Here is a 19,871-nt window from a genome sequence, read left to right on the forward strand (position 1 = left end):
CAACAACGAGTCATGGTACGTGACGAGGTGTCAGAGTGGGCGCTTGTGACAAGCGGGGTTCCACAGGGGTCAGTCCTAGGACCTGTGCTGTTCTTGGTATATGTGAACGACATAACGGAAGGGATAGACTCAGAAGTGTCCTTGTTTGCAGATGATGTGAAGTTAATGAGAAGAATCAAATCGGATGAGGATCAGGCAGGACTACAAAGAGACCTGGACAGGCTACAAGCCTGGTCCAGCAACTGGGTCCTTGAGTTTAATCCTGCCAAATGCAAAGTCATGAAGATTGGGGAGGGGCAAAGAAGACCGCAGACACAATATAGTTTAGATGGCCAAAGACTGCAAAACTCACTCAAGGAAAAAGATCTGGGGTGAGTATAACACCGAGCATATCTCCTGAGGCGCACATCAATCAGTAACTGCTGCAGCATACGGGCGCCTGGCAAACCTGAGAATAGCGTTCCGATACCTTAATAAGGAATCGTTCAAGACACTGTATACCGTTTACGTCAGGCCCATACTGGAGTATGCAGCACCAGTTTGGAATCCACACCTAGTCAAGCACGTCAAGAAATTAGAGAAAGTGCAAAGGTTTGCAACAAGACTAGTCCCAGAGCTAAGAGGAATGTCCTACGAAGAAAGGTTAAGGGAAATCGGCCTGACGACACTGGAGGACAGGAGGGTCAGGGGAGACATGATAACGACATATAAAATACTGCGCGGAATAGACAAGGTGGACAAAGACAGGATGTTCCAGAGATGGGACACAGACACAAGAGGTCACAATTGGAAGTTGAAGACTCAGATGAATCGAAGGGATGTTAGGAAGTATTTCTTCAGTCATCGAGTTGTCAGGAAGTGGATTAATCTGGAAAGTGATGTAGTGGTGGCAGGAACCATACATAGTTTTAAGGCGAGGTATGATAAAGCTCATGGAGCAGGGAGAGAGAGGACCTAGTAGCAATCAGTGAAGAGGCGGGGCCAGGAGCTATGACTCGACCCCTGCAACCCAATAGGTGAGTAAATAGGTGAGTACAAATAGGTGACACACACACACACAACGCGTGGGTCCGTGGGTGCAGACGTGGGCACACAAGGCTCCGAGAATCCTAGTGTTTTTAAGGGTGCAGTGACTGCTAACAGTAATCAGTGGTAGTGACATCGTCAGTGAGCAATAATACGAGTGATAGCTAAAGTTATTAGTTAGAAAAAGTCGTGAGAAAGCCTGAAATTATCCATTATCCAAAATTATCCAAACGTTTTGGTCTACTAGGCAGCGGTAGGCCTGAAGCAGTGACGTCACGACAAGTTGTGTGCCATTATACATATAAAGTGAAGTGTATATAATGTGAAGTGTATAATATCATAAGTGAAAAGTGAAATCGCGTGAGGAACGAGGGACGTATGAGCACATGTGGTTATAATCATCACGGATGAAGGATCTCCAAAATAGGGATTTAGGCTACGTACGAAGACTACGTCATCAGCATCTGGCAACTTGGCACGACCGTTGCCAGCGCAAGTATCACCTATATTGTGGTTTGCATGTCGCATTTTTGGCTTGGCTTGGTCTTGCATCGCTGTTAGATACTGGTCACTCACTCCTGCAAGCTATTACAGTAGTTATTAGTAGTAAGAACACTTAGGAAGCTAGGAAGTCCTCTCTAAACGTGAACAAGGAATAGGATAATAACAGCAATAATTGATACTTAAATCCAGAAAGGACAATAAGCGAAGAGTGTAGCATTTCTAGGAAAGACAGAACAGAGAGGTATAACGGATCTACCCCCCCCCTAACCATCCCTCCCTAACACACACACACAAGGGCAGACACTTATTGAAGCTTTAGACCCTAGTAGCAATTATCGCTTTTTATAACCCAGAATTACTGGTATGTATTAACAGTATCTCCCTGCATACACACACACACACACACACACACACACACACACACACACACACACACACACACACACACACACACACACACACACACACACACACACACACTGTAAGTACGTGCCGGTCAAGCCCCAGGAGGTTGGGGGTCAGGTCACAAGAAGTTGTGGGCAGAAAGGACCACTGAGACTACACTACAACCCACAAGCCACCTACCTTTCAGTACATAATAAACCCACACATAATTCCACACAAGATTACACACACACACACACACACACACACACACACACACACACACACACACACACACACACACACACACACACACACACACACATATCCAGACTCACAAACACACACACACACACACATACACTCCCCCCCCCTCACCACCGACAACTCACTTCTTCCCCTGATCCCTCCCCTCCCTCGTTCACCCTCCCCTCCCCCGATCACCCAGACCCTCCTGACCCCTCCCCACTCCTCTCCCACATAGCCACAGTTCCTCCGCTACCTCCCCCCCCCACACTCTGACATACACACTACTAACCTAACATACAGAACTACATAGGTTTCCCACTCTGAGGCAATCAGGATAAAACAAAAATGGGTTGTCAGAGAGCAACAAGAAAAACCAAGGGACAGGAGGAGGAAGCTGCAAAGGAAGATTGGGCAGCAGAGCTCATAAAAAGAGATCATGAATGGGAAAAGAAACTAGAAGAACTTAGCATGAGAATGGAAGAGAGGATAGATATGGAAAGCAGGAAGTGGGAGCTGCATATCAAAGCAGCAGAGGCTAGGATACAGAGTTTAGAAGAGGAACTAAAAAATCTGAAACAGCCTAAAGAACTAAAGAATATTTTGGGATTGACAACAGAGACTGCTACCTCAGCCACAAATAAGGGGACTGTAGGGAAAGAAGGGGCACAACTGCATGGGGAGGCTCTATCACAGGAGACTGTAGTAAATGAAAGAGCTAAGCTTTATGTGGAGGCCCTAACAGACAACAACAGAGCCCAAGGAAAGCCGAGAAGGGAAAATGACAGGCCACTGAGCCCAAGTACATTAGCCAGTGAAACTGAAGAAAGGAAAGCTGCAGTGCAGGAAACCAAATTAAATGAGGGGATACACAGGGATAAGCAGTGGGAGAATGAAAGGGTGAGGTCAGTCTTTGTGTATGGGCTCCAGGAAGCTGAAGGGGAAACATATGAAGCAAGAAAACAAGGGGAAAAAAAAGCAATTGAAAGCATCATGAAAGCAATAGGAGAAGACGACATGACCCAGCTGGAAAATTTTCGGAGAATAGGGGGGTTTGTAAAAAAAAGAACCCGGCCAGTGAAAGTGACCTTCAAGGCAGAAGCGACTCGGACCAGGATCCTGCAGGAGAAAGCACGATTAAGGGACATGCCGGCATACAGGAAGGTGTATCTCGACCGCGACAGATCACAAGAAGAAAGGCAGAAACTGAGAGAGATGTTACAAAGGCGAAAGGAGGAAAGAGAGGGGATGGAGAAGACAGACAGGAGATCCCAGACCCAGGAAGAAGATCAAATACAGCCTCCCTCACAACTTCCTATAGAAGCCTCCCAACCAGGTCAACCCCAGTGCAACCAAACACTCTAAATCAAAACACCCATGCCACATCCAATGCCCCCACCCACTACATTACAAACTCCACCCCTACAGCAACAACCCATAGTTCCTTACCAGGTCTCCCACTTCCCCAACCCCAATATACCTCCCAGACCACAGTCTTAGAAAAGAAGTTGAAGGTGTGGTATACAAATGCAGATGGAATAACAAACAAGTATGAGGAGTGGCACGAAAGAATCAAAGAGACATCCCCAGACATAATAGCACTCACAGAAACAAAACTCACCAGAATAATAACAGATTCAATCTTTCCATCCGGATACCAAATCCTCAGGAAAGACAGAGGGAGGAGAGGGGGAGGAGGAGTTGCACTGCTCATTAAAAACCAGTGGGATTTTGAGAAAATGGAAGGAATGGATGGCATGGGCGAAAGGGACTACTTAGTAGGAACAATCCAGTCTGAGGGACATAAGGTGATAATTGCAGTAATGTACAACCCACCACAGAACTGCAGGAGGCCAAGAGAAGAATATGATGAGAGCAACAGAGCAATGATCGACACACTAGCCGAGGTGGCCAGGAGAGCACACATGGGAGGAGCAAAGTTACTAGTTATGGGTGATTTCAATCACAAGGAGATTGACTGGGAAAACCTGGAGCCCCATGGGGGTCCCGAAACATGGAGAGCCAAGATGATGGATGTGGTACTGGAAAACCTCATGCATCAACATGTTAGAGACACTACCAGAGAGAGAGGAGAGGATGAACCAGCAAGACTGGACCTTGTATTCACCATGAGTAGTTCGGACATCGAGGGTATCATGTATGAAAGGCCTCTGGGAGCTAGTGATCATGTGGTTCTGTGCTTCGACTACATAGTTGAGCTCCAAGTGGAGAGAGTAGCAGGAATAGGCTGGGAAAAACCAAACTACAAAAGGGGGAATTACTCAGGCATGAGGAACTTCCTTCAAGACATTCAGTGGGAGAGGGAACTGACAGGAAAACCAGTACAAGAAATGATGGACTATGTAGCAACAAAATGCAAGGAGGCAGAGGAGAGGTTTGTTCCCAAGGGAAACAGAAATAATGGGAAGAACAGAACGAGTCCTTGGTTCACCCAAAGGTGTAGGGAGGCAAAAACTAGGTGTACTAGAGAATGGAAAAGGTACAGAAGACAGAGAACTCAGGAAAATAAAGAAATCAGCCGAAGAGCCAGGAACGAATATGCACAGATAAGAAGGGAGGCTCAGAGACAATATGAAAATGACATAGCATCAAAAGTAAAGACTGACCCGAAGCTGTTGTACAGCCACATCAGGAGGAAAACAACAGTCAAGGACCAGGTAATCAGACTGAGGAAGGGTGATGGGGAATTCACAAGAAACGACCAAGAGGTATGTCAGGAGCTCAACACAAGATTTAAAGAGGTATTTACAGTGGAACCCAGTAGGACTCCAGGAAATCAGAACAGGGGGGCACACCCGCAAGTGCTGGATGAGGTACATATAACCAAGGAGGAGGTGAAGAAGCTGCTATGCGAACTTGACACCTCAAAGGCGGTGGGACCAGACAACATCTCTCCATGGGTCCTTAAAGAGGGAGCAGAGATATTGTGTGAGCCATTAACAAAGATCTTCAACACATCACTTGAAACTGGGCAACTCCCTGAGGTATGGAAAATGGCAAATGTAGTCCCAATTTTTAAAAAGGGAGACAGACATGAGGCACTAAACTACAGACCTGTATCACTAACGTGTATAGTATGCAAGGTCATGGAGAAGATCATCAGGAGGAGAGTGGTGGGGCACCTGGAAAGAAACAAGTGTATAATTGACAACCAGCACGGTTTCAGGGAAGGAAAATCCTGTGTCACAAACCTACTAGAGTTTTATGACAAGGTGACAGAAGTAAGACAAGAGAGAGAGGGGTGGATCGACTGCATATTTTTGGACTGCAAGAAGGCCTTCGACACAGTTCCTCACAAGAGGTTACTGCAAAAGCTAGAGGATCAGGCACACATAACAGGAAAGGCACTGCAATGGATCAGAGAATACCTGTCAGGGAGGCAACAACGAGTCATGGTACGCGACGAGGTGTCAGAGTGGGCGCCTGTGACAAGCGGGGTTCCACAGGGGTCAGTCCTAGGACCTGTGCTGTTCTTGGTATATGTGAACGACATAACTGAAGGGATAGACTCAGAAGTGTCCTTGTTTGCAGATGATGCGAAGTTAATGAGAAGAATCAAATCGGATGAGGATCAGGCAGGACTACAAAGAGACCTGGACAGGCTACAAGCCTGGTCCAGCAACTGGCTCCTTGAATTTAACCCTGCCAAATGCAAAGTCATGAAGATTGGGGAAGGGCAAAGAAGACCGCAGACACAATATAGTTTAGATGGCCAAAGACTGCAAACCTCACTCAAGGAAAAAGACCTGGGGGTGAGTATAACACCGAGCATATCTCCTGAGGCGCACATCAATCAGATAACTGCTGCAGCATACGGGCGCCTGGCAAACCTACGGATAGCGTTCCGATACCTCAGTAAGGATTCGTTTAAGACTCTGTATACCATTTATGTCAGGCCCATACTGGAGTATGCAGCACCAGTTTGGAATCCACACCTAGTCAAGCACGTCAAGAAATTAGAGAAAGTGCAAAGGTTTGCAACAAGACTAGTCCCAGAGCTACGGGGATTGTCCTACGAAGAAAGGTTGAGGGAAATCGGCCTGACGACACTGGAGGACAGGAGGGTCAGGGGAGACATGATAACGACATATAAAATACTGCGCGGAATTGACAAGGTGGACAAAGACGGGATGTTCCAGAGAAGGGACACAGACACAAGAGGTCACAATTGGAAGTTGAAGACTCAGATGAATCAAAGGGATGTTAGGAAGTATTTCTTCAGTCATAGAGTAGTCAGGCCGTGGAATAGCCTAGAAAGTGACGTAGTGGAGGCGGGAACCATACATAGTTTTAAGGCGAGGTATGATAGAGCTCATGGAGCAGGGAGAGAGAGGACCTAGTAGCAATCAGCGAAGAGGCGGGGCCAGGAGCTGTGACTCGACCCCTGCAACCACAAATAGGTGAGTACAAATAGGTGAGTACACACACACACACACACACACACACACACAAGGGTCAGCCCTAGGGCCTGTGCTGTTTCTTTTGTATGAGAATGACATGACGAAAAGGGAAAGATTCAAAAGTGTAACTTTTACAGATGACGTGAATCTTATGCGGAGAATTCAAGCAGACCAGGACCTGAACAGGGACAGAATTTTTTCAGAGACTGGCCAAAGCAGCATAGGTTAGAGTCCTTGGCTTGTCACAGTATTTTTATTGATCAATACTACTCTTTCGAGGTTACAATAATATAAAATACTGCTCGTTGGGGTAGTACACCAAACAGGGAGAAGAATGAAATTAGCTCAGAAGCACCCACACCACCGTATGTCCTCGGATGACGGTAAAACACCTAGTTTGGCTGGGTGCGTCATTTTTTTAGGATTGTGTGGTCCTGTGGCTTAGAGCGTTATGTGTTTTCGCTCACCATGAGGCGGGCCAAAGTAGCATGGGTTCGAGTCGTAGGCTAGTCACAGTATTGTTATTGATATATGTATATATATATATATATATATATATATATATATATATATATATATATATATATATATATATATATATATATATATATATATATATATGCAAAACAACCACTCTGAAAGAATAGAGAAACTCCAAGCGCTTTCGTGACTACTCACATTATCAAGGAACTATGAAAGTAAAGCATCCAAGTTCCTAGATAATGTGAGTAGTCACGAAAGCGCTTGGAATTTCTATATTCTTTCAGTGGTTGTTTTGCATATTCTGAAATCACCTGTTTACTGTGATCTTATTGCATATATATATATATATATATATATATATATATATATATATATATATATATATATATATATATATATATATATATATATATATATATATATATATATATGTATATATATATATATATATATATATATATATATATATATATATATATATATATATATATATATATATATATATATATATATATATATATATATATGTCGTGCCGAATATGTAAAACTGGTCAATTAGCAAGAACTCATTTAAGATTAAGTTCTATCTAAAATTTTCTCTTATACGTTTAATATATATTTTTTTCGTTAATGTTAATGCAAAAAATTTTAATTTTGCTCCAAAAGAATTTTAGAAAACTTACCTAACCTTATTATAACAAGAATAATTTATTTTACCCTAACCCAACAAAATATATTTTAGATTTGTTTACAATAATTTAATACTAAAGAAACACAGTGAAATATATTGTTAGTGTCTTCCTGTGTAAAAACTGAGAAAAAGTAATTATTAAAAATCGAGCACATTTCATTCTCTTTGTCAGTAAGGTGCCCATAGTTATTTTTAAGGGGACCTATCTTATCTCTAACTTTTGTTCTATAGACCTGGAAAAAACTTTTTGGGTTAGTTTTAGAATTCCTAGCAACTTTAATTTGATGATCAGAATGATTTTGGCGAAATTATTGCCATATAGGACAAGTGAAAATTTGTGTATGCAATAATTTCGCCAAAATCATCCTGAACCAAACGAAAAAAATATATTTGATTGTGTTTGTTTAGTATTAAATTACTGTAAACGTTTTTAAAATATATTTAGTTGGGTTAGGCTAAAATAAATTGCTCTTGTTATAATAAGGTTAGGTAAGTTTTCTAATATTCTTTTGGAGCAAAATTAAAAAATTTTACATTAACTTTAATGAAAAAAATATATCTTTAAACGTATAAGAGAAAATTTCAGAAAGAAATTAATTTTAAATGAGTTCTTGCTTATTGACCAGTTTTACATATTCGGCACGACATATATATATATATATATATATATATATATATATATATATATATATATATATATATATATATGTCGTGGATGCTTCACTTTCATAGTTCCTTGATAATGTGAGTAGTCACGAAAGCGCTTGGAATTTCTCTATTCTTTCAGAGTGGTTGTTTTGCATATTTTGAAATCACCTGTTTACTGTGATCTTATTGCATTAATGGATACCACACGACTCTTCAGAATGTTCTCGATAAACTTTCCTAATCATATATCTTTTGTTTCACAGTTTTCTTCTGCACTGATCAAGTCCCACAAGTTAAAAATTCGACTTAATTTTTTAAAAAATTGTTTAAATGAACAAGTTCTGCCCAAGTCTCTTTTACCCAATATCATCCTTGACATGAGAGATCGTCCTTTTGATGATTTTATGAGAATTATTCTTCAGAAACATATTGAAATAACTAAAATACAGGAGAAGGAAGCATTCAAAATATTGAGAAACAAAAAATACTCTTTTAATCAGGCCATTCCATCAGAATGGAAACACAGTATGTTGGATCATTGCTATAATAAACTCAGAAGAATTTGTAATGAACTCAAGAGCAAACTACAAAGAAAATTAGACATTTTAATTGAAAATAGTGATTGGACAAAGCATGCTAATAACAATTTTGTAATTAACTTATCGGATGAAATTTTAGACAAACATACAACTGCTGCTCTAGGTTTTGGCCTAAGTTTTGCAACTTCAAAAAAACTTAATAATGTTGAAATTGCAAAAGCCTTTTTGTAACTTTGAAAAATTTTCTGATTTATCCTCTGATGAAATTAATATTAGTAAAGGAATGGTATATAGCTCTATGTTAAAACCAAACATTCCCAATTGCCCTCAAAGATTCTTTAAGTCTTATGATACACTTAATAACAATAAAAATTTGCGCCTTACTAAAGCAGACAAAATAAATGCAATAGTAATTATGAAAGAAAATGATTACCAAGAAAAAATGAATAATCTCTTAGATGATACTGAAACCTATTCTAAACTTAGGAAAAATCCCCTAGAAACCGTTAACAGCAATTTCAATAAAACAATAAAAGTTCTACTGAAAGGCAAAGATGAATTAGTCAAACAATTTACTTCCACTAATCCATCTTTACCTTACATGTACGGACTAATAAAAACACACAAACCAGGGAATCCAGTCAGACCAATTATTAGCTCCATAGGGTCAGTTTCATATAAATTATCCAAATGGCTTGTTGATATTTTGAGCCCTATTGTTGGCAAAATTTCTAACTTTAATGTTAAAAACAACATAGACTTGGTTGATAAATTAAGCTCCTTGACTGACTTAAATGATTTTAACATGGTTAGTTTTGATGTTGCTTCCTTGTTTACGAAAGTTCCTGTTGATGATTTATTAAGTTTCTTATCTGAAGAACTCGTTAACTATGATTTACCATTGCCTGTTCCTACTATCATTAAACTTATTAAACTTTGCATTGTTGATGCAAAATTTGTATTTAATGATAAGTTTTACACTCAGAAGTTTGGTATGGCAATGGGAAATCCTCTTTCACCTGTTCTTAGTAACCTATACATGGAATTTTTTGAAACAAGGCTGCTTAACACAATCCTCCCTAATAGAGCTAAATGGTTCAGATATGTTGATGATATTTTGTGTCTTATGCCCAAAAATGTAGATATACACCATTTTCTTGGAAAATTAAATAGCTTAGCCCATTCTATAAACTTTACTGTTGAGTTTGAAGAAAATAACTCATTGCCTTTTCTAGATGTTTTAATTATTAAGGGTAATAATGAATTCAAATTTAAAATTTACAGAAAACCTACAAATAACTGTTTCTATGTCCACTATTATTCCTCGCATCAAGATAGAGTCAAACTGTCTGTTTTCTCATCAATGTTTTTGAGAGCTTTACGAATTTGTAGTCCTGAGTTCATAGATGAGGAAATATCCAAAATTTATGAAATAGGTAATGATTTAAAATACCCAAGAAATGTAATTGATAAATCTTTTAAAGTTGCTAGGAACACTTTTTATAATCCAAAAAAGGGCAACCAGCCTTATTCAACTAAAAATATGTTGGTTCTCCCTTACCATGAAAACTTGGTTGATATGCCTTCTCTTCTTAAGACTTTTAATATTAAAGTTGTATTCAAAAATCTTGATACAGTAAAAAAACTTTTGATTAAGAATTCCCCCCAAAATGCTGATGGATGTGTCTATAAGATTCCTTGTAAAATTTGCGATAAAGTTTATTACGGTCAAACTGGTAAAAATCTCGAACTAAGATTAAAACAACATAAATATAGCATTAGAACTGGACAAGATTCCAATGCTCTATTTATTCATGTAAGAGATTTTAACCATCCAATTGATTTTCAAAAAGTTGAGAAAGTAGTATCAAGCAAGTCCATGGTCGACAGGAATATAATTGAATCTTGTTTCATAAAAAGCAGTTTTGACAATAATATGAATATTTCCTTTGGTTTATATAAATTAGATCCATTTATAATTAATAGAATTTGGGTAGAATTTAATAATACACTGGACAAATAAATAGCTTGGGGGTGAGTTTTGCAAAGGACCTATCCAAGTTGGCTCGCCGCGCGTCACGTGTTTAACCGTTGTGGGATCTGATAGTGAGGTGCTGGCCGACCCCTTATATAGCTTCCTTGGATGCTTCACTTTCATAGTTCCTTGATAATGTGAGTAGTCACGAAAGCGCTTGGAATTTCTCTATTCTTTCAGAGTGGTTGTTTTGCATATGTATATATATATAAATAAATATATGTATATATGTATATATATATATAAATAAATATATATATATATGTATATATATATATAAATATATGTATATATATATGTATATATATATATATATATATATATATATATATATATATATATATATATATGTATATATATACATATGTATATATATATATATATATATATATATATATATATATATATATATATATATATATATATATATATATATATATATATATTTGCAGTGGAAACCCAGATTTCGCATGCACTGGATATTCGACGTTTTGGATTTAGAACACTTTTTTGGGTGAAATTTTGCTCCGGATTTCCTACCTTGTCCCGGTAATTGTACGTATCAGACGTATCCACCCATCGGGTAATGCATCAGTCTGGCTTTGTCACTGGTTCAGTGAGCATTCCTCCGAAACATTTCGCAATTTTTGTGCTTGTTTATTGATTGTGACTGCGAATAAGACACCATGGACCCAAAGAAAGTTTCTAGTGCCAGCCCTTTGGTAAAGAAAGTGAGAAACACAATAGAATTCACGAAAGAGATTGTAGAAGAATACGAAAGTGGCGTACGTTTAGCTGATTTTGCCAGGATGTATGGGAAGTCAAAATCAATAATTTGTTCCATCCTGGCAAAGAAAGTAGAAATCAAGGGAGCTAAAGTTGTGAAAGGGGTGAATATGCTAACGAAACAGAGTTGGTGGTGGACCACAGTGAAGAGCTAACCTCTGAAGAGCTGAAAAACCTTTAACTGGAACAGCAACAGATTACAGCTGAGGAAATTGCTTCAGAGGAGTAGGAGGAAGAAAGAGGAGAGAAGGTGCCTTTTTCAGTGATTAAGAACATATGTGGAAAGTGGAATGAGGTGCAAACTTTTGTTGAAAAATATCACCCTGACCAAAGTGATACAAGTCGTATCTGCAGCATGTTCAGTGGCAATACCTTGTCCCATTTTAGGCAAATCTTAAAGAGACCCCAGAAACAGAGCTCTCTGGACAGATTTTTAGTGTGATAAGGGTCCAGTGCGAGTAAAAGACAAAGAAGGGAAATAACCCCAGAGAGGACTTTGATACCTGAAGTCCTTATGGAGGGGCAATCCCCTTCCAAACAATAACCTCAACTCTCTCTCCTCTCATCGCCTTCTTGAATACGCCAACATGAGTCTTTAATGAAGGTATGTAATGTTCATTTATCATTAAAATTAGTGCTTTATATTTATTTCTCATTGTTTTCTGTACGTAAAACTAGAGTAATTCTTTAAAAAATAATTATTTTTGTGAATATTTTTGGGTGTCTGGAACAGATTAATTGGATTTACATTATTTCTTATGGGAAATATTACTTCAGTTTTCACACGCTTCCGATTTAGAATGACCGTCTGGAAAGCATTAAGTACTAAATCTGGGGTTGCACTGTATACGAAAGACACGCCACGGGGGATGGAAATCTTTATCTCAAGTACTTTCACACTTCTCAGTCGGTCATCAGGAGCTATGCAATGTTGCAAGGCAGTCTCTCTCGGAATATGAACCAACTGTTTTGTGCCGCCCCGCACCACCATACATTCACAGGTGCACAAAAATACGTGATGACATAGGTAGTGGGGTTAAAAGATATTAGATGTAGTAATTTGGATCATAGAAATATTATTGGAATGGTAAAGAAGATTCCCAAGTAAGGCATATTAATCGACACTGAGAAGGCTAGTAGACAATATTTAGGAAAATATGAAGAGGTACTTCTGAGTACTCCTGGGAACATTCGTGTAATCCATGGAACTAAATGGTATAAAATACCGACACAAAGGAAATACAAACGTTTCGCCCACACAGTGAGCTTTTTCAAGTCACAAACAGATCTACCTGGGGTGGAAGGTACGCGAGTATTTATAGTCAGGTTCAGAATGTTGAGGTCAGGTGGAGAATGCTGCATCTGATGATCTACCGAGTGGGGTTATAGAGTCTTAAATCTTGCGTAGCTTGGAAGGGAGATTGGATAAGTATGTGAGTAGACCTTCTGCAGTGTTCCTCCATTCCTATGTTCTTATGTGGGATAGCGATGAAGAAGTTTCTTGGCAAGTGGTTTAGCATTGTTATAGAAGCCATTGTTCTGGTTGAAGTTGGAAATAAATGGTGTAAAATACCGACACAATGGAAATATAAACATATATGCAGTATAATGTGATCTTTTATTGACTACGTTTCGCCCACACAGTGGGCTTTTTCAAGTCACAAAGAGAAGGGACACGAGTATTTATAGTCAGGTTCAGAATGCTGAGGTCAGGTGGAGAATGCTGCTTCTGATGATGCACCGAGTGGGGTTATAGTCTAAAATCTTGGGTAGCTTGGAAAGGAGATTGGATAAGTTTGTGAGCAGACCTTCTACAGTGTTCTTCCATTCCTGTGTTCTTATGTGGGATAGCGATGAAGAAGTTTCTTGGCAAGTGGTTCAGCTATGTTATAGAAGCCACTATTCTGGTTGAAGTTGTCGGATATAGAAATAAGTGATGATTCCAGGATTCTTCGGTATTGAGTGTTGTCTTCTGTGGCGATAAGTCTTGAGTTTCTGTAGTTTATCAAGTGGTTGTGTGAATTACGGTGTTGTACACAGGCATTCCTTGTGTCGTCAGACCTGCTTGCGTATTGGTGTTCTGAAATACGTGTTTGAAGGTCCCTTGATGTTTCGCCCACGTATAATTTGTTGCAGTCATTACAAGGGATTATGTATACCCCTGCAGAGGGTGGAAGCTTGTCCTGTCTATCACTGGTAATGTCCTTGATGGTTGTGGTTGTGGAGGTAGATACTTGGAATGAGGTATTGGAAAAGATGTTGGAAACGTGTTTGGCAATGGAGTTGGTGGGGAGGACTATGTATCTCTTCTCGGCAGTGTCTTCTCTGGGTGTGTTGAAGATGTTTAATGCCCGTCGTCTGCAGTTTCTGATGAAGTGACGAGGATAGTGGAGTTTAGAAAATACTTGTTCAATTATCGTGCATTCTTCTTCAAGAAACTCATTGCTGCAGATTCTGAGTGCACGCAGGAAGAAGCCTATAATTACACCACGTTTAGTTTTGGTGTCGTGGTGAGAGTAGAAGTGGAGAAGATCGTTTTGGTTGGTAGGTTTTCGATAGACTTTAAAACGAAGTTCGTGGTCAGCTTTGCAGAGCAGAACATCAAGGAAAGGAAGAGTGTTGTCGACTTCTTCTTCAAGTGTGAACTGGATTGAAGGCTCGACCTGGTTGAGCTTGTCTTGGAGAGCTTGAACGTTGAAGCGTTTAGGAGTTATGAGGAGAATGTCGTCAACATAACGGAGCCAGGTGAAAGACGAAGGAATAATGGTGGTGAAACGTTTGGCTTCTAGATGTTCCATGTATAGGTTCGCCAGGACCGCACTGAGTGGCGAACCCATGGGTAGTCCAAAAGTCTGCTGAAAGAGGTGCTTTTCGAAAGAGAAACACGTAAAGCCAACACATAGTTCAACAAGGTCGATGAAATCGCTGGCTGGAATAGGAAGATCAAGTGAATCGTCAATTTTCCTGCCAAGAGATCGATGGCTTGTATAGTAGGTACTTTGGTGAATAGGGAAGTTACGTCAAGGCTGGAAAGTTTCTTGTTCCTGATGTTGATGTTGCGAATGCGATTGAGAAGATCACCCGAGTGTTTGAGATGTGCCGGACTGATAGTGCCCAAGAGTTTAGAGAGGTGTTTTGCAAGAATTCCTGAGAGTTGGTGGGGAGCACTGCCTATTTCCGAAGATATGGGCCTCAATGGGATACCAGGCTTGTGAGTTTTTGGCAGGACGTACATTCTGGCAAGTCTGGGGTTGCTGGGTATGGTGTGCAGAAGTTTCTTCCCTTGTTCTGAGCCCCTCAGAATGCGGCGAGTCCTTTGAAGAAATGTTTTAGTAAGGTTGTCCATTGGTTAGTTGTGAGAGGTTTGTAGGTATCTGTGTCATTAAGTAGATTGAGCATTTTGTTCCTGTAATCGTCAGTGTTCATGATAACAACACCACCTCCTTCATCAGCGGTGGTGACCCTGATGGTCGTGCCTTCTGCTAAAGCTTTAATTAAGTGCAATTATGTAACGTTGAGATATGACTGGGGAGCTGCGTGTTGAGATGGCCGCTGAGATGATGCCTTTAAGATAACCTTTTTGGAAGTCGGAGTCATTGTGTCGGTACTTTTAGGCGATGAAATTGAGGTCTTGTTTTGGTTCCGTAATTCCTGTTGAGAATTTGAGGCCTAAGCTGAGAGCTTCAGTTTCTGTGGTTGACAGTGAACGAGATGAAAGATTTTGAATAATTTCAGGTCTTCCTAAACTTTTCCAATGATTATTATCGCAGAGAGTTTGTAGTTTCCTAGTAAGTCTGATCTTCTGTTGAACATTCGCTGTGGTAACTCTGCTGCGAATGATTTCGGCGGTGCGTCTGTTCATGTTGCCCCGGAGTGCTGTGCCTAGTATTCTGGCTTGGAGAAAACCTTCCTTTGTAGCATTGTTTAAGTCATCTGCGCACTCCACTTCAAGGTAGGTCCGAGCTGTAGCGGAGAAAGGAGGTTTGATGTTTGATGTTCGAGTAATCCATACCAGACAAAAGAGCACATTCATTTCCTTTCTTTATTAATTAAAAAAGTTACCCAGAATAATAGCAATCCATATGTATAGTATTCACTGAGAAATTAATTTTCTCAAGTCACATTATTTGTTCTCAGCAGCTAGAAAAAGCTTGGGGCTGGCTATTATATCTCTAATTTCATAATCCCTGACATCTCAAAACCTTACTTCCCCATATGGAGGAGATGGGGATGGTGGTGGTACTGGGAGGCTCAAAACCGTTGGCTCACATTCTGAGAGAGATTATGGCAGGTGACAAACCCGCACTGCACTACTCTGAGAAAACTTTCCTTCACTCCTTAAGTTGTTGCCTTGCAACATTGCATAGCTCCTGATGATCTTACATAGCTAAGATCGCCTGTCTGCGAGTGTTTGCATATATATATATATATATATATATATATATATATATATATATATATATATATATATATATATATATATATATATATATATATATATATATATATATATATATATATATATATATATATATATATATATATATATATGATAATGTGAGTTGTCACGAAAGCGATTGGAATTTCTCTATTTTTTCAGAGTGGTTGTTTTGCATATTCCGAAATCACCTGTTTACTGTGATCTTATTGCATATATATATATATATATATATATATATATATATATATATATATATATATATATATATATATATATATATATATATATATATATATATATATATATATATATATATATATATATATATATATATATATTCGAGACAACCATATGTATGTGTGTGTGTAAGGACTGATGCGACCTCATAAGTCTAGCCTCATAAATGCCTTGCAGAATCTAGCTGGTTATCCCTACTGTTTATTTAATGTTGCAGAATACACAAGCGGAACATTTAGTACCCAATGAATATCTTGTGCATCAGAGAACCCAAGTGACACACTTTCTACCCAATAATTTACTTGTGTCGTTGTACCCAGGTGTAACGTGATATCCACTGATTTTCTTGTTTTGCAGAGTTTTCCAGTGAAACGCTTGCTGCACAATAATTAACTTTTGTTCTAGCGTTTAGGTGGAACATGAAGTATCCATTAATTATGTTGTGTTACAGAATGCCCAAGTGGAACATTTGGTGCGCACTGCAGTGAGACGTGCAGCTGGTGTTTGAATCAAGAGTGCAATCGTTTCTCGGGCACTTGCATCCATGGTTGTCGACCTGGAGTTATCTGCACTAATGGTTAGTGTGTGTATCTCTAATCATTATGTAAGTTGCGTATTAGGCTGGTGTTAGCTGAACTTTTGGTATGTGACATTAGTTTTGTACTTGTAGTGAGCGTATGTAGCTGGTGTTATACATGTGTTTACTGTATTTATGGAGACTGTGTGCAGCTTGTGATTAATGTACGGTGCTGGTATTGTACTCATGTTCAGTGAATAGAGCTAGTTTTATATATCTCTGGTGATTTTGTACATGTGGCGAGTGAGAAGAAGAAATTACATGGAATCACGGAATCTTGATTCTAAGGACATGTACATAACCTTCACGACTGCGACAACTATTACTACAACTAACCCATCTCTTTGGGAAGGACCTACTTCCACTGGGGAATCCCGCCTACCAGTGACTATGCCCTCGTCTGCTACCCGTCCCATTTCCACCTGACGTTAGTATATAAGCACCAGGCGCCTTGCTTCTGCTTCAGAATCTCCACGACTACGGTGCTCTTCCCACCTACTCCTAGGTTGAGGGACTGATTACCTCATCTTCTGCACATAGTTCCACTGTCTTCAAGTTATGTCCTGGAATTTGTATTGATAAAGCCACTGGATGGCGAAACGTCTACAATAAATATACCCAGATGTTGCACATGTCGGTATTGTATACCATTATTGAATAATAAAATACAGTAAAGCGACTCACTGTAAAACGTAACCCACCAGTATTCTCCTCTTCTTTTGTTGGATCTTCAATTGTTTCATATTACTCTTCTCTCTTGTCAAGTAGTATCTATTAATTTTTAAACATTTAACACAGAATGTTCACTTCTAAGAAGGGTTAGTTAAGCTAAATTTAAAACCTATTCTGGCTCATTTAACGACGTTCAATATGAAAGTTAAGACACATGTGTAACATCTGGATAACTTCATTGTAGACGTTTCGCCATCCAGTGGCTTTATCAATACAGATTCTAGGACATAATTGGAAGACAGTAGAACTATATACAAAAGATGAGGTAATCAGTCCCTCAGCCTTGGAGTTAGTGTTCACAGCATCGTGGTGGAGGAGAATCTGGAGCAAAGGCAACAAGACCGGCGTTTATATAGGCGTCAGTGGATAAGGACGTGCAGTAGACAAGGGCATAGTCACTGGTAGGCGGGATTCCCCAGTGGAAGTAGGTCCTTCCCAAAGAGATGGGTTAGTTGCAGCAGACTTTCTTGCACAACGACGTTCAGTACACTTACCATTTTTTTAAGCTATGAGTCAGAAAATTTCCCATTGTAGTTTCCTACGTTATTGTTACCATGCTTGAGGTTTATCACGTGAATCTTAATTTTTCTTGTTAATGAGTAATGAGTGTGTGAAGTAATTTTCTTTCTAGTGGCGAGTGTGTAGAGCTGGTGATGTACGTGTGGTGACTGTGTAGAGCTGGTGTTGTACGTGTGGTGACTGTGTAGAGCTGGTGATGTTCGTGTGGTGACTGTGTAGAGCTTGTGATGTACGTGTGGTGACTGTGTAGAGCTGGTGTTGTACGTGTGGTGACTGTGTAGAGCTGGTGATGTTCGTGTGGTGAATGTGTAGAGCTGGTGTTGTTCGTGTGGTGACTGTGTAGAGCTGGTGATGTACGTGTGGTGACTGTGTAGAGCTGGTGTTGTACGTGTGGTGACTGTGTAGAGCTGGTGTTGTTCGTGTGGTGACTGTGTACAGCTGGTGTTGTACGTGTAGTAACTGTGTAGAGCTGGTGTTGTAATCGTGATGACTGTGAAGAGCTGGTGATGTACGTTTTGTGACTCTGTAGAGCTGGTGATGTACTCTTGGTGACTGTGTTGAGCTAGTATTGTACGTGTGGTGACTGTGTAGAGCTGGTGTTGTACGTGTGGGGACTCGCTAGAGCTGGAGTTGTACGTGTGGTGACTGTGTAGAGCTGGTGTTGTACGTGTGGTGACTGTGTAGATCTGGTGTTGTACGTGTGGTGACTCTGTAGAGCTGGAGTTGTACGTGTGGTGACTGTGTAGAGCTGGTGTTGTACGTGTGGTGACTCTGTAGAGCTGGAGTTGTACGTGTGGTGACTGTGTAGAGCTGGTGTTGTACGTGTCGTGACTGTGTAGATCTGGTGTTGTACGTGTGGTGACTCTGTAGAGCTGGAGTTGTACGTGTGGTGACTGTGTAGAGCTGGTATTGTGCGTGTGGTGACTGTGTAGAGCTGGTGCTGTACGTGTGGTGACTGTATAGAGCTGGTATTGTACGTGTGGTGACTGTGCAGAGCTGGTGTTGTAGGTGAGGTGACTGTGTAGAGCTGGTGTTGTACGTGTGGAGACTGTGTAGAGCTGGTATTGTACGAGTGGTGACTGTGTAGAGCTGGTATTGTACGTGTGGTGACTGTGTAGAGCTGGTGTTGTACGTGTAGTGACTGTGTAGAGCTGGTGTTGTACGTGTGGAGACTGTGTAGAGCTGGTATTGTACGAGTGGTGACTGTGTAGAGCTGGTATTGTACGTGTGGTGACTGTGTAGAGCTGGTTTTGTACGTGTGGTGACTGTGTAGAGCTGGTATTGTACGTGTGGTGACTGTGTAGAGCGGGTGTTGTACGTGTGGTGACTGTGTAGAGCTGGTATTGTACGAGTGGTGACTGTGTAGAGCTGGTATTGTACGTGTGGTGACTGTGTAGAGCTGGTGTTGTACGTGTGGTGACTGTGTAGAGCTGGTATTGTACGTGTGGTGACTGTGTAGAGCTGGTATTGTACGTGTGGTGACTGTGTAGAGCTGGTACTGTATGTGTGGTGACTGTGTAGAGCTGGTGTTGTACGTGTGGTGACTGTGTAGAGCTGGTGTTGTACGTGTGGTGACTGTGTAGAGCTGGTCTTGTACGTGTG

The 19,871-nt window shown here is 40.2% G+C and overlaps 1 protein-coding gene across 1 annotated transcript in view; it reads left to right on the top strand.

Annotated features, from left to right (window-relative positions):
• Window positions 1–19,871, top strand: part of LOC128689512 (uncharacterized) — a 316,845-nt gene that overhangs the window by 174,827 nt on the left and 122,147 nt on the right. Inside the window, exon 12 of the mRNA XM_070086503.1 lies at window positions 16,893–17,018. Coding sequence (XP_069942604.1) covers window positions 16,893–17,018 — 126 coding nt within the window. The remainder of the gene's footprint in view (window positions 1–16,892; window positions 17,019–19,871) is intronic.

This window comes from Cherax quadricarinatus, chromosome 18 (assembly GCF_038502225.1).
Source record: "Cherax quadricarinatus isolate ZL_2023a chromosome 18, ASM3850222v1, whole genome shotgun sequence".
Taxonomy (NCBI): Eukaryota; Metazoa; Arthropoda; class Malacostraca; order Decapoda; family Parastacidae; genus Cherax; species Cherax quadricarinatus.